The 15,722-nt window shown below is 39.4% G+C and overlaps 1 protein-coding gene across 2 annotated transcripts in view; it reads right to left on the bottom strand.

Annotated features, from left to right (window-relative positions):
* The window catches only part of LOC114661712 (kinesin-like protein KIF22), a 31,851-nt gene that overhangs the window by 15,743 nt on the left and 386 nt on the right, over positions 1-15,722 (bottom strand). For both annotated transcript variants that reach the window (XM_051934638.1, XM_028814875.2), the window contains exons 2-5: positions 13,598-13,656; positions 12,326-12,430; positions 3,591-3,767; positions 2,826-2,951 (exon numbers count right to left, since the gene is read on the bottom strand). In XM_051934638.1, coding sequence (XP_051790598.1) covers positions 2,826-2,951; positions 3,591-3,767; positions 12,326-12,430; positions 13,598-13,624 — 435 coding nt within the window. In that variant the 5' untranslated portion in view covers positions 13,625-13,656. The remainder of the gene's footprint in view (positions 1-2,825; positions 2,952-3,590; positions 3,768-12,325; positions 12,431-13,597; positions 13,657-15,722) is intronic.

Raw genomic sequence — 15,722 nt, forward strand, 5'->3', positions numbered from 1 at the left:
ATGTTTTTGGGATGAAGCAGTGATGTTGAGCAAAGGGACCTGAGATGGATCAGCTCTTAGTCCCACAATTTGTATTGGTTGACTGGTGATTAGAAGTTAGACTGCTCTTAGAATTCTTGTGTTTGTATTTTTGGTGGTTTAAGTAGGAAGATTTCAGCAAATCTTTTGTTTTTCTCTACCACATTATTTTACTTAGACTTTCTTAATATGAGGTGGGGGCCAAAAATGACCAGAATCTGTCAATAGCACAGGAGTAGCGTGCAGTTGTCAAATAAGCCACTATGTGTCGTATGACTACAGTCTGGTTAATAAGTGGCATCGTGCTGCTTGATCAACTGCACATTTCTGGCGTTTTTGTTACGACTGTTCAGGTGACTTCAGTGATGTATTTTTTTTTCCTCTAAGCCACCATGTTAGATTTTCAAGAGACAATGATTGCATTTTTCACCATTGACAGATTTGTTCATAAACACTTTGTTTACTGTTACTCAGTGAAATTACATTGAAATGCTAAAATGTCTATGGGAATGCATCAAGAAAAATTGTCCGGATAAATGATGCATGCGGCGGCACAGTGGCGCAGTGGGTAGTGCTGCTGCCTCGCAGTTGGGAGACCTGGGAACCTGGGTTTGCTTCCCGGGTCCTCCCTGCGTGGAGTTTGCATGTTTTCCCCGTGTCTGCGTTGGTTTCCTCACACAGTCCAAAGACATGGAGGTTAGGTGGATTGGTGATTCTAAATTGGCCCTAGTGTGTGCTTGGTGTGTGGGTGTGTTTGTTTGTATCCTGCGGTGGGTTGGCACCCTGCCCAGGATTGGTTCCTGCCTTGTGCCCTGTGTTGGCTGGGATTGGCTCCAGCAGACCCCTGTGACCCTGTGTTCGGATTCAGCAGGTTTGGAAAATGGATGGATAGATAAATGATGCATGCAAATCTGTATTTTGCACCATAACAGCACACACCTCTACACACCATGTTGTCAGTCAAAGAGTTTGTGACCAAAAGCAGTGTGGTTGTTGCTTTGTAACACTCCCATATTTGCCAGATCTCGCTTCCCATTACGTCTTTTTGTTCCCAAAATTAAAATTCAAGACCAAGTGAAGAAGATTTGCTACCATGGAAGAAGTCCGGTAAAAACACACAGGAGACTCCAGACAAAGTAACAACGGATGAGTAGAGGAAACGTTGACATGAATGGGACAAGTGGATTGCAACTTAAGAGTATTTAGAAAGTGACTGAAAGGGAATTTCTGTAAGATTTATAATAAAGTTTTTTTTTAACTTTTGCAGGAAATTTGCCCCCCAAACACCACCCCTCATATGTTCATGAGCCACAAAAATGGATTTCTTAAAACAAATATGTTTTGTGCACATGCAGAGTAGGGATACTGTAAGCACTAAAAAAACAGGGGATGATATAGAAATGAGAAATTGTGGTCAAAAGACAAGGGAAGGTCAGAATATCCATCTATCCATCCATTTTCCAACCCACTGAATCCGAACACAGGGTCATGGGGGTCTGCTGGAGCCAATCCCAGCCAACACAGGGCACAAGGCAGGAACCAATCCCGGGCAGGGTGCCAACCCACCACAGGACACACACAAACCTACCCACACACTAGGGCCAATTTAGAATCGCCAATCCACCTAACCTGCATGTCTTTGGACTGTGGGAGGAAACCCACACAGACACAGGGAGAACATGCAAACTCCACGCAGGGAGGACCCGGGAAGCGAACCCAGACTGGTCTCCTAACTGTAAGGCAGCAGCGCTACCCACTGCACCACCGTGCTGCCCAGGTCAGAATATCAGAGGAGCCAAATAAGAATGAGTAACCAAAACTCAAAGGGCAAAATGAAATCAAAAGTCAGATTCATGGAAAGTCATAACAGGAACACTTGGGTCTACTTGGAAATGAAGCTAACTATTGCTTGAAGATGAAGAGATTTGTGTCCACAGATGAATAATGCATAGTGTGATTGCCACCATATTTGTAGTGTAACTTCTGTAACTTCATCAGTATGACAATTGAGGTCCTGTAACCTTTAAAACTGAATCACATAAATAAATAAAACTAAGACATTATTGAAAACCAACTTTTAAAACTTGTAAATGAAATTACTATCATAGACGGAGTCCTCATGTGTAAAAACTTCAAAATAGACAAGAATATACAGTCACGCACCCTCACTTTGGGGACATCTTCTAAGCCCTCGTGTGGTATGTAGTTCCATGTTCAATTGAGAGGGGATGCTGTTGTTAACTGCCTCGTTGTTTTCAACAACAGTACTGGGGGGCAAACCTGAGAAGGCATATGACTTAATTTCCCACTAGACCCAGAAGTATGTCCCTTTCAGAAGGGTTCCCTATAAGAGGCTCCATGAGGAGACTATTTATTCTGGGATCAGCACTCGAGAAAGACGTAGCTCACACTTAGTACCTGCCTGTTTGGACATTTGAACCACACCCAGGGCCAAATCTACCATCTGGGCATTGGGGCTTGAGAAGGTAAGGGGTCCTTTTTACCTCCAAACCCACAACGATGAAACAGTCAGATGACCATGTGCCAAAATCTCCAAGGGAAGTTGACAAAATGATAGGGTGTCCAAAACACAGAGGGGCTGTTAGGGGTGTCATTTAGCCTTGACCGCACCTGAGCCCAGCAATATTTCTTTAAAATACTTTACATTTGAGTTTATTAAATGGGTTTTCTCAAGGCAGTACCTCAATATATCATGTGCCCTTTGTCTTTTTATTACAGTACATTTAAACAAATGTCAATGCTACAATAAGCTAAAATACTCATGCAAGCTGCTCTGAAATGCTCACCTCTTTAACCTGTGGAGGGGACGCCAGTGTCTCTTGGTTTTGGGGTCTCTCTTCTCTTTTTAGATTCTTGGCCTGCTGAGTCTTTGGAGATTCTCCAATGGCAGAAAACCTCCTCGCTTTCTTGACCTGTGGGAAATAACAAGTAAAATTGCAACTTTTATTTTTATTATTTCCCTACTGAGATTTAGTCATGTATGTAAATACTGTTATAATGTTTAATATGGTTATAATGATTTGTTTAAAATTTTTGCTGGTGCTGTAAAGAGATATTTTTTTTTCTTGCACCCATTTTGTTTTTCTATTTTTATTTTGGAGATTACGTTTTCTATGTTAGTTTTCAATTTTTGCATTTACTGAAGATGCTTAAAAATAAATTGTTTAATTTATTTTTTTTCATGGGTGCTGCCATTTGTTCACTCTTTGTCTCTGTAACAACCCAGAAATGTCATTGGGGCAACCGGATAGAATGTCATCTTCAATGACCTTTCATTATCCAAGATTACAGATCGACCTAACCTCTTGATCGCATGGTTTAATGATTTGTGTGCATATCCTTCTGGCTCTTGTTTTAGGTTGTGATGCTCTTATTTAACTTTATTCTGTGGTTACAACCTTTGTGACTTTCTTTACTTGCTGCTATTTTCCATCCCTAACACAAGAACCACAAGGCCTTTAATGCTGGGATGTCAACCAGGAACTCAGAGGTTCTTGTCGGCTGTAGGGTCACCATGTAAAATGTGCAGAAAGCACTGGCTTTGAAGGTACCAGAGTTTTGGAGGTGATGACAACACGTTGATCCTTTGCATCATAGATGTAATCTTGAAGACACACACACTGTCCTTCCTGGATCACTTCAGTCTTGCCCATGTCATACAGTTTGCCAGTTATAATATTTGACTTGTCGGCGAAGGTTATAAACTTCATCTGCATATCTTTTCCTTTCTGCAAAAGAATATTTGGAAAGCGAAATTAGTCATCAGTGTCACATGATGGTTAAGAACATTTCAGAAGTCAGAAAAATCCCATGTTTTTCCACCTGGTTTTGGATATTGTTGCATGGGTCTGAAACAATATCAAATTAATTTAACGTCAAGCATTCCACAGTATGACAGATTATGAACAAATAGAGAAAATGCAAAACAAACTGCATCCACACTTTTATTAATTTATACACTGAAGAAAAGATGTTCAAAATAGCTTCCAAGAACTCCAGATTAAACTCAAGAGATCCAAATTAACTATCAGAAAGAGATTTATTTTACATGTGAGCCCCAAGGATGGAGCTCCTGCTGATTTAAAAGAAGATTAGTCAATGACTAGAGTGCTAGGGGTCATAGGGATAAAGACCTCTAACTGTGGAACAGTGTACCCTGCCCAAAGAAGTTGGAGCTTATTGAAATGCTTGGCACAAACTAAAAAAGTAATTTATACAGCAGGATCTCATTCCAAATGTAAAGCATGGCGGTGCTAACACTTAGTTTTGGGGCAGATTTAATATTTTCTGGGTTCAAACCTCAGTTAAGGCACTGCTTAGTGCAGTTTATTCTCACATCTCCAAAATATACTAGGTTTATTATAACTTGTCCTGATATTAGTGGGTCGGGTTGTATGGGTGCAATACGTGGTGGACTGATGGCCCATGCAGATACTGCACTGATGCTCTGGCTCTCCAGTCTGTAATTTCTGGATTGATATTAAAACAACAACCTGGGCAGTAACAGCTTGCTTAGTTGAAGTGGGAGTCCAATTAAAAAAAATGTATCGAGATGAAAATCTACAGCAGCAGTTATATGCATGCACTATCTGTCAAAATGTCAAAAAATAATTGATGAGTTAAGCCCTGCCCCTTTTGGATTGACGTCATTAAGTCCCACCCCCTTCCTGTTTTCCCTGCAGGAAGTCTGACCCCTTCCTTGACCCCCGCCCCTTCCTGTTTTCCCCAGGAAACTGTCAAGATTTATTTGATGGATGTGTGTCCCCTCCTTGGCACGTGTCTATAGCAGGAAGTTGCAATCTTTATGAGCGCCGCTAGATCCAGCCACAGGAAACTGACAGACCCCGGCTGCGTTCTGCGCGAATGCGTATCGGCAGCTAAACCCCCACGAGAGGTAAAAGTTTTTAATGATAACTAGGTCGATATAAGCCCTGTAAAATCACACACACACACAGTTAAATATTAGGCAACAGGGATCTTTTAAAACATGTTTGAGATGTATAAAAAGCTATCCTTGGATTTATAATTTATATAAAAAAGTATACGAGGAGGGACCCAAAAATAACCGGAAATATTTTTAAAACGTGTTTAATTTAATTTTCTGTACAAACTACAATTAATCTCCTTTAAAGTACTGTCCATTGGCACAAATACACTTATCTAACTGTTTGTTCCATTGTTCAAAACATTTTTTAAATTCATCTAGAAGTAATGCCCATTAATGCTCTGGTCGTTTCTTGTTTTAACTCTTCGACGTCAGCAAAACGCCTTCCTTTCAAGTCTTTTTTCATCCGAGGGAACAAAAAGAAATCACACGGAGCTAAATCCGGTGAGTAGGGTGGGTGGTTCAGGGTTGTCATACCGTTTCTTGCCAAAAATTGGCGAACACTTCTAGGTAGAATGCTTGGTTTACAGTCTGACCTGCTGGAACAAATTCATAATGCACGAGACCTTTGACATCAAAAAAAGAAATCAACATTGTTTTCACTTTTGATTTCACCTGCCGAGCTTTTTTAGCTCGAGGAGAATTCGCGGTTTTCCAATGACTGGACTGCTGTTTCGACTCAGGATCATAACTGTAGCACCACGATTCATCTCCTGTAATAATTTTGGAAAAAAAATCTGGGTCATTATCAAACTGATCCTTCATTTCACGACAAGTTTCCAGGCGACGCTCTTTTTGATCTGCTGTCAGCAATCGCGGGACGAATTTTGCATAATTGGTCATCGTAAAAAAACGACGCTTGCACAAAACTACTTTTACAAAAAAATTCACTGAACACAAGCACAACCTTCCAGAGTGATGGCACTTGGCAGACTGACTTATGAGGAGTGTAACTAGATCGCCCTAGCGGCCCAACCACGTACTACAAGTACCAACCTAACAACAACAAAATTCTGGTTATTTTTGGGTCCCCCCTCGTATCTAAAACAAGCCCTTATTCTATCCAATACCTCCCATTTTAAATATAGTTTGATATAAGCCTTGTAAAAATCACACATACACACACACACTGTTAAATAATAGGCAACAGGGTCCTTTTAAAGAACGTTTGAGACGTATAAAAAAAAAATCAAGCCTCGGATGTATATTTTGTATATTTTAAAAAAGCCCTGTTCCAGCCAAGTTAGATTGCCTTAAACACATCGGACCTCTGGGGATAGAGAAAGGCGTTTTAAAACACTCCTTAACAAAACCAAAACCTTTGGGAGCGATTCACAGCTCAGAGGTGACTGTTGGGTCCCCTGGATCAGGCCAGATCATGATCTTTAAACCCATGTCTTATTAGACTTTTCGCCGTCTGGCCAACAGCTCCGACATCCTGAAGCTAAGGGGGTGGAGGTTCAGCTGTTAGTCCGGCTCAATCCTTATGCTGACACAAAAGATGTTCACACATAATTACTTTAACATAAGGTCGTATCTTCCAGGTTCAGTTTGAAACGAACTTAAAGTGAGGCCAGACATTTGATAAAATAAATCTACGCATAACAAAGGATCCATTTTAAAAAATACCGGACTTTTCGGTGTCCGGCCAAAGGTTTAGATGTAATTATTGTTCATACAGACTATTCTGCACAGAGCACCGACAGTCAATATAACGGTAAGACCTTTTCATGATTATTATAAGCGTTAAACGAGCATGTTTTAAAACGGAGGGATGAATCCTTATATTTTATCCTTAATATTAATATTTCCAAATTGATTCTCCGGTAATTCCCTTTTAAAAATGATATTTGTTTACAGTGTGCAGGAATTATCAGCATGTTAATTACACACAGCGTGTGTGTAGGAGCGTGAGCGCACTCGTGTGTGTATAAATTGTAGCATTTTATATCTCTATCTCTCTACATGTATGACGATTAATGTACAATGTTCATAGGACTGAAGCAAACAATTTTAGTTTTTTTCTCTTACCGAAACGGGCTTTACAATCAATTAAGTTTTGTCTCGGCGTCTGAAAATTCAAAGAGGTTCTCTCTTCTGAGAATATTCAGGCCTGGTTTAAAAGAGCAGGCCGGGTGTGTAATAGCTCGGACATAAGACGTCAGTATTCTGAATTATGTACAGAAGGACCCGCTTGTGAAATGCATTCTCGTTCGAATCCCGCGGTAACCGGTTGTTTTCTATACAGAGCCGCCTGTTTTTAAAAGTCTGATAATGAAACATTTATGCTTTATAAAAATTCTCATTGGCTGGAGACAGATTGACTGAACCCTGAACAGGGACCCAGGAATTTATATCGTGGCGAATGCCTAATAAACATAATGCAGGTGTGTTTCCATTCATTTCGATAAAAGAAATATAATACAGACTAGCAGACCCAAAGTCCAGATGATTTTTAGACGTATCAAGTGTATTGTTGAATCACTGGGTAAATGATTATTATAAGATGTACCAGTATTTATGAGAGTATATCTTAATACACAGGCTGTCTGTTTTTATTTAAGTCTTTAGATTTTAAAAAGTTTGCTTGCGAGTGTATTCATATTTATACTCGCGATCCTATTAAACTAGTAATGAAAGGAATGGACGCACTTAATAGGGGTCCGAGAAAACCCTCCTTTCTGATTTAAAAGGGTTTTTTAACACTGAGTATTTTAACGGTGCAACGAGCCTTCATCAGCAGAGGGTTGAGTGCGTGTGTGTTACTGGGGTATGTTTTAAGCTACTTTACCAGGCACAGAGTATCCAATATATTAACACGGTACTAGTCAGGATTTCACTATGTTTTTTAAATCTGGTACCTCCTTTTTCCATCTTGTGCATTGTTCAGTAAACCTTATTTTTGTGGATCAGAACATTTTGCTTACACCCCAATCATTATTCTCTTTAGGTTTTTAACTGTTATACCTACATTTTGTAAGTTTCAGCAGTCCTTTGAAAATGTTTCTGTGACAGTAGTAAATAGTAACTTAATCATACGGTGTAAAAATCCAGACTACAGTAATCCCTCACTTATCGCGGGAGATAGGTTCCAAGGCCGACCGCGATAACTGAATTTCCGCGAAGTAGGGACACCATATTTATTTAATTATTTAACGTGTATTTGGACGTTTTTAAACCCTCCCTGTATTGTTTACAACCCACCCTTTACTCTATTAATAACAGGGCCAACTGCTAAGCAATATGAAATCAGTAGATAAGTTTACACTTACTGTATAGCGAAGCACACATAGCTATATATGACGTGATGATGGTGATGAATATGCTGCGCAGTAAAGATGATGACGATGAAGGTGATAATCCCCTGAATGCAGTAGCAAGAGCATGTTAATGGTGAATGAGTGAGATGAGACTTCCTGGTTAATGCAGCACTCCGTCGCTGAGCCAATCAGCAGCACACAGGAACTTAAGTGCGTGCTCTGATTGGGTAGCTTCTCAGCCATCCGCCAATAGCATCTCTTGTACGAAATCAACTGGGCAAACCAACTGAGGAAGCAAATACCAGAAGTAAAAAGACCCATTGTCCGCAGAAACCCGCGAAGCAGCGAAAAATCCGCGTTATATATTTAGATATGCTTACATATAAAATCCGCGAAGTCGTGAATCCGCGAAAAGTGAACCGCGACGTAGCGAGGGATTACTGTACTCACTTTTAAAAGCTCTGAATTTACCAATTCAACCAATACGTCAGCTTTGGATCCATTTCACCAATGCAATTGGGGGCTTCCTCTTTGTAGATTTAGTTTGTAGGGACAGCATTTCTCAACCTTTAAAACTGCGTTATGAAAACTTGGGTCGCAAGTACGTAATCGTGTCCCCTAGCGTTTTTTGAAAGGAGCCCCTAATACCAATTTGTTCTTTTTAATTAATGATATAACATAGATGCATGTTTTATTATACCTACTTAACTTTTATCGACATTTATCTAACTCTATATTTTTCTAGTATCAGAATGTAGTTTGAGTTAATTTGTTTTGGTTTCAATAGATGTATTTTTCATATTTTCGATTCTTGTTTTCTTTTTTTTTTTTTCACATCTTCGCGCGCCCCTTTTTGTTATGTCACGCCCCCCTAGGGGGACAGCCCCACAGTTTGAGAACCACTGTGTAGGGGTTGATTTGTAAAACACTCTGCTTCACTTCAAGTTAAATTATTCAGCTGTCCATCGGTGTTCCATTTTTGTTATAAATTGTATTTAGTCTCTCTTTATTTACTAAACGTTTTATATGTTGAATAGAAAACAGTTATCTTGTTCAGGCTTTAACTTTAAACAGCATTTTCATCATCAGGCTATGAACAATTTGGTACTCAGGGTGTTTTGTATAATACAAAGTTTTAGAAATTCTGTTAATGCTTGGTAATGGCCTTCCATTTTACCGCAGTTATAGGCCCCTGAAAAATAAGAATGGTTATAGTACATTATATAAGCCTATACACTACAGGGCTGAGTAGGCTTATTTTGGACATGTTAGGCAAATCAGGAAGGAAAATGTTTTAGTGAATAGTTACATAATATCTATTACCAGTAACGGCGTACTGCACGATAACGTGCAGTGAATACACTTGACTTGAGCATTCATAGTATTCCTCCTCTTTCTCTGTACGTGTAGCATTCGTTTGCTCAAAGGATGATGGGCTTGCTGCTTCCTGAGCAGCTCTTTTTTTTCTCCACCCTAGCGGCCAGCTGCTTCTCTGTTATCTTTTCACGTTAAAACTGATTAAGTTAGTTTTGTGTTGCAATTACTATTATTACTATTATTGCAAGTACATTTTCTTTAATCTGGCACTTAAATCTTCAATCTGCCTCAAGAATGACTAGCAAAGGTGGTAGGGAATGAGAACGGCACCCATACGCATGCGCAGCACGGCCACTAACATGTCCAAAATAAGCCTAATCAGTCCTGTAGTGTATAGGAAATCGGCAAAAGGCAGTTTTTACCAAATTTTTCTCTGCAACGTTGTGTACTGACAACTAAAACAACTTGATGACGTAATACGGTATATTATATAGGAATATAGAAATCGCAGTATCCGACAGATAATGTTTAGAAAATGAATTTTAATGTCAAACAGTAATCAGTACGTAAAATTTATATCATGACCAGACCAGAGTCCGCGGCCTAATGGCCAGTCGGCCCCTGACGCCTGCTCTAGAATCTTGAGTCAAACCAGACGTAGTGATCACATTAGAATCTGTAACATTACATTACTAGTCAAAGGCAATGCAAACTGGGAAGGCTAAGATTACAATGCACGTATGGGACTGGAGAGGCTGTAATACTTTGTAAATAACACTAAATTCTCAGCATTGTCTCCATTCATCACATTATACAATATTACTAATTAACTAAAGATTTTAAAAGCCACCCTGCTTTATTGGCCACATTTGGTAAAACTCTTCAGAAAATGTTGCTAAGTGGTTGAAACATTAGTTAACAGGCGAGTTCTCAATGTGAACACCACAAGTGACTCTAATTGAGTCTCTTAGCCCGCCGGTGCTCACACTAAACAGACAGGAATACGTTATTGACATTTTTAAGGTCCAGTAATCAAGTTTTGAATGCTTAAGTAGAATACGGAAAAGCCTGAGGAGAGATGATGCGGTGATCACAGTCCCAGGTCAGTGGAGCACCCCGTGGTGATACACACGAGATAACAACGCTGCCACCAATAACTGGTGTCTCCCCACGCCATATCTACTCTAAAGTGTTCTTCAAGCCTAGCAGACATCATCCCACACCCTTAGTGAAATTAACAGGGTCTTTGGCAGGAGGGTCCTGCTGACCAACTGAACAATCTAATAACTGACTCATTTCATTCATGTATTTTGGTTTAGTTAATGGCTTTTTACCATGTAGACTTATTCTTTAGGGTTTTCTTCTTATTTGCAATTATGGTTAATGAAGTTTATTTTGATTGTGTCCCATTTTTATTAATTTAATTTTTATTTATTCAACTTGTGTGTCATGTGAACACAATCAATGCACCGCTGATGTCACCAGAGGTGACAATGTAAATGTGTCAGCATTTCCTTTATGGTATGTCCCCCAGTGGATACACTTTACCTCATGTAAATCTCTATTAGTGTAGGTTACTTTTACTTCAAGTAGGCCCAACATCAGGTTTTGCTTTTTGTTATTCAACGTATTTTTGTCCTCGACGTCTGCCTTTCATTTATCCCTTTGCTTTTGGTTGCCTGACGCTTTGATCTGCTGAGTCTGCACTTTTGTCTTTCTCTCACTATGAATTTTGATGTGTGTTTTCATCTCCGGGTCCTTGTTTTAACACTCATGGCAGTCCTCTGAGACTATCTGTCTTGTATAAAAGCAGGTGATGGTGAGGATTGGAAGAGGAGGGTATGGACAGCCTGAGAAAGAGGGCTCTGGACAGTCCAGAAGTATGGAAGGCAGGCTGTGGCAGAACAACACAGCCACAGTGCCACACAAACAGATCTAAGGTGGCACTAGATCTGTCCACTTAGTCTACTTGTGATTGGAATGGTGGTCTGAGATTCTGTCTGGGAATGAGTGAGGAACGTGCTTGTGTGCGACAGAGACATGGTGAGAGGCTACACCCATCTTGTATCTGCCTGCTTCAGAGGAGGCCTCAGCTGGTCACCATGGTGTGGTATTTTATCAGTAACAACTACAGTGGTCGTTCAGATTTAGTGTTTGTGGAGTGGACATCGACCCACTGCCGGGGACATCAGCCAACCACTCCTGATATCCAACCATCTATTATCCATCCATCCATTTTCCAACCCGCTGAATCCGAACACAGGGTCACGGGGGTCTGCTGGAGCCAATCCCAGCCAACACAGGGTGCAAGGCAGGAAACAAACCCCGCGCAGGGCCCCCGCCCACCGCAGGGTACTCCTGATATGAGAAAAGGAAAATGGTTTCTTCCAGCAACACAAAGCTCACTGGATCTTGACCAGTTGTACTTCGGCCACCTGTATAATCACTCCATGTTAGAGTGCAAGTCTGAGTTGCAACACCAGGTGGTTACACGTGATATTAATGTGAGTGATGTTCTGACACTCAACCTACCAAATGTCAGATCACCTTGTTTGGGATCATCAGAATCTCAATTTCATGCGGTGACACTTATAAGGTATGTTCTTTTTCAGTTCCCATTGGGGTGGATACAATAAATATTAAATGTACAGACAACTTTATTGAAACTCAAGTTGTTGAAATCACGACCAATCATGTCAGGCCAAAATTAAAAGAAAAGCCAATGGACTGTTTTCAGAAAAAAAAAATAATAATTAGCAATTGCAAACTTCTAGCAACTTAAATGGATAAGTAAACCAAGAGAAACGGAATTAAGCGCCCTCACCTGATTTGTGTAGTCTATTGTCTTTGCCACAGATACCACCTTGAGCTTTAGAGGAGTTCTTACGGGCCCCCCAGGTTCCTTTGTGAGCTTCTTAATTGTCATTTTCTGCAAGAGGCAAAAAAACCCAAATCAGTTCCTGTGTTCTTCTGCTTGCATTCCTTTCATAAACAGTAACTGAGTTTACACAAAGAACGATAAACACTTGGAATAAGCGACCAAGGAGTGTGGTAGACAATAAGACTTTGAGGTCTTTCAAAACTTGACTAGATGTAAATAAGTGGATAGAACTGATGAGCCTTGTTGGGCTCAATGACCTATTCTCATCTAGAATGTTCTAATGTTCTAACTCCAATATAGTTTATTTACTACATTTCTGTAAATGAAGCAGCAAACCCAGAGTGAAGATGAATGTGGTCCTTCTCGTCCTTTATGCCATTTTCTATTCAATTAATTAAAGCATGGTGCTCTGGGACGTGTAACAGCACATACACCTGCACACGCATTACTTGACATGTAATACACACAGGCAGAAGGCCTTCAACGGGCAGAAAAAAACTGTCCACAGTGATGGCCATGTGTGAGGATTTAGGACTGCATGCTGTCTACAGGTCTCACTAAATAATTAGAGTGACTTTTGTTTACATTTTTAATCCAAATTGAATTTTTACCTACCATTCTGGCCAAGCTGGGTGAGGTGCGGTTACACAATCCCACCCAGCATACTCCCACTCCACCATTATTTGGTTGTGCCAGACTCTCCAGTTTCCTTATTCAGTCTTCTGTTAATTTATAATGCTGCTGAAAGAATCTTTACTAAAAGTAGAAGGTGACTCCTGTCCTGAAGTCCTTACAATGGCTTCCAGTTAAGGTTAGGGCTGATTTTAAAATACTTCATCCTCATAATAACTGTCCAAGACTCTACTTTGTCTATCTGAACGTATCATTACAAATGAGAGTGTACATTAAGATCTCAATATGCTGGTCTACTAAATAATAATAATAATAATAATAATAATAATAATACAGAGTGGGATGTCCAAGCCTAAAAATTGTGGGCTGATTTACCTGCTAGTAAACAAGATGACCCTTCAGTGTCCGTTAGGATTCTTTCACTTCGACTACTTTGAAATTGCTTTGTTTCTGCAAGTGTTTAAGCTGACCTGGATTTTTATGTATGGAAATTACGCAGTTTGTAAAATTGGTGTAACTTCTTACAGCGCTCTAAGCCTGCACTCCGTGAGGTCAACTCAACGGAAAACACATACCACTTACTTTTTCAACATTTGTTTTGTTAGACATGATCTTACTTCTCTTCTTCTGATTTCCTTACTCTGAAGAGAAAAACAAATGTGTAAGAGTCAATTTATTTATGCTCAGAAGGGAACTGTTAGAATTTCTTCCTTGTTGCTAACAGAACAGGACATTGAATTGTACATTGTGCTCCTTCTTGGTTTTATCATTCTGTGCTGTTAGAAATTTCTATCAATCAAAATGTGTATTTATATAACATTTTAATGCAAAAGAGTCACTCAAGTTGCTTTACATCAAGAAATAATTATAAACAGAATATATAATTGAACATATAAATGAATCGATAAAACAAAAGATGAGTAAACAAACATGAGCATAAATAAATAAACAGATGGAAGAGCCCCTATAATGGAATTAAGTATAAATTAAATTACCTGATGTTGTTTTTTAAATCTCTAATAGTTAAAATGGTAAAAGTCAGAATCTCATATTATGATCAGTCACCAGGAAAAGAAAAAGTCCATCTTATATCCAGATTGAAGATATTAGATAGATAGATGTGAAAGGCACGAGAGAGAGAGAGAGTGAGATAGATAGATAGATAGATAGATAGATAGATAGATAGATAGATAGATAGATAGATAGATAGATAGATAGATAGATAGATAGATAGATATGAAAGGCACTATATAATAGATAGATAGATAGATAGATAGATAGATAGATAGATAGATAGATAGATAGATAGATAGATAGATAGATAGATAGATAGATAATGAAAGTCACTAGATAATAGATAGATAGATAGATAGATAGATAGATAGATAGATAGATAGATAGATAGATAGATAGATAGATAGATAGATAGATAGATAGATAGATAGATAGATAGATCCTTGCGCACATTTTCATTAACATTAACGCTCCCTCCATTTAGTTAACGGAGATACCGTGATGAGGCGGTTTTCTGAGTTCTAACAAATGCATTGCGGCGACTCCTGCCTTACGCGGCATCACTTTGAACCAATCAGCAGACTTTATTGAAACAGCAGACCACCAAAGACGACCTCAGCCACATTCTGTACATGTGGGCGCGTTTGAAAGTTTCCAGTGGGATACCACAACAACCCCGACCTCCGAAGTGATTTCAATCGCATACTCTCCAACTCAGACGACTCAATCAGTTTTTGAACTTTACATTTAGTATTACAGGTGAAATTTCACCCAAAACGTGAAAATTGTCAGTGAAATGCGCCTAAATTGGAGATTAGTGTTAATACGTAGCAGGTTGTTACTTAAGGTAACTTTATGCCTTCGTTTCATATTCACAATCTGTATTGCAGTTCTTTTATTAAATACCCTTGTAACAAGGTTTCTCTTCTAAGGATGATAGAGTCCATTTTGGGAAGGAAACGGACTGGAAGAAGACATATTTCTGTTTCGGCAGTATTCTCTGAAGGTATAGCACACGGTCAGGCCAAATCCAAACGATAACAGTCTTACTTCCCGTTACATATCCTCCCATCAGATCTTAAATGCTTAGCTTTCTAAACACTACTTTATAACACATTACAACTTAACAGGGAAATGAACATTGCAAATCTAAATGTAGGTATATTCCTATTTGCATTCTAATACAATGAACATTTACTTCTCTAAGTTAATGTTTAAGTGACAACATAACTTTACACTCTCGTAGTTTTCGAGGTGTTTTGTAGGCTACATATGGTTTAATCCTAGAATGGACAAAATTGCAGATTTGCCTTTAGCCTGTAGAGTTAGACTCAATCCGGGTCTGTGATGGCAGGACGTGCCCAGCAACAACGAGCGCAGCAGGACTGTGCAGAGAGCGCAGGCGCGCGCGTTAACTTAAATCGAGGGAGCGTTTAATGAAAACGTGCGTATAAAGTATAAACTGTTCCCGCAGTTTATTTATTTTGTTTGTTTGTTTGTTTGTTTATTTGTATTTATTCTAACTACATCCTCTCCGTGGCTTCATAATAAAGTGAATGTGCCACAATAGTTTATAAGAGCGATGCCACAGGGGAAACATTTTTGGCTCCCAAAAGAAGCAGCCACATGAAGGTTCCAGAAAGACCCTTAAATTCTGATTAGGCTTCTGACAGTAAATAACCGTGAAGAGATA

Source organism: Erpetoichthys calabaricus, chromosome 12 (assembly GCF_900747795.2).
Source record: "Erpetoichthys calabaricus chromosome 12, fErpCal1.3, whole genome shotgun sequence".
Lineage (NCBI taxonomy): Eukaryota > Metazoa > Chordata > Cladistia > Polypteriformes > Polypteridae > Erpetoichthys > Erpetoichthys calabaricus.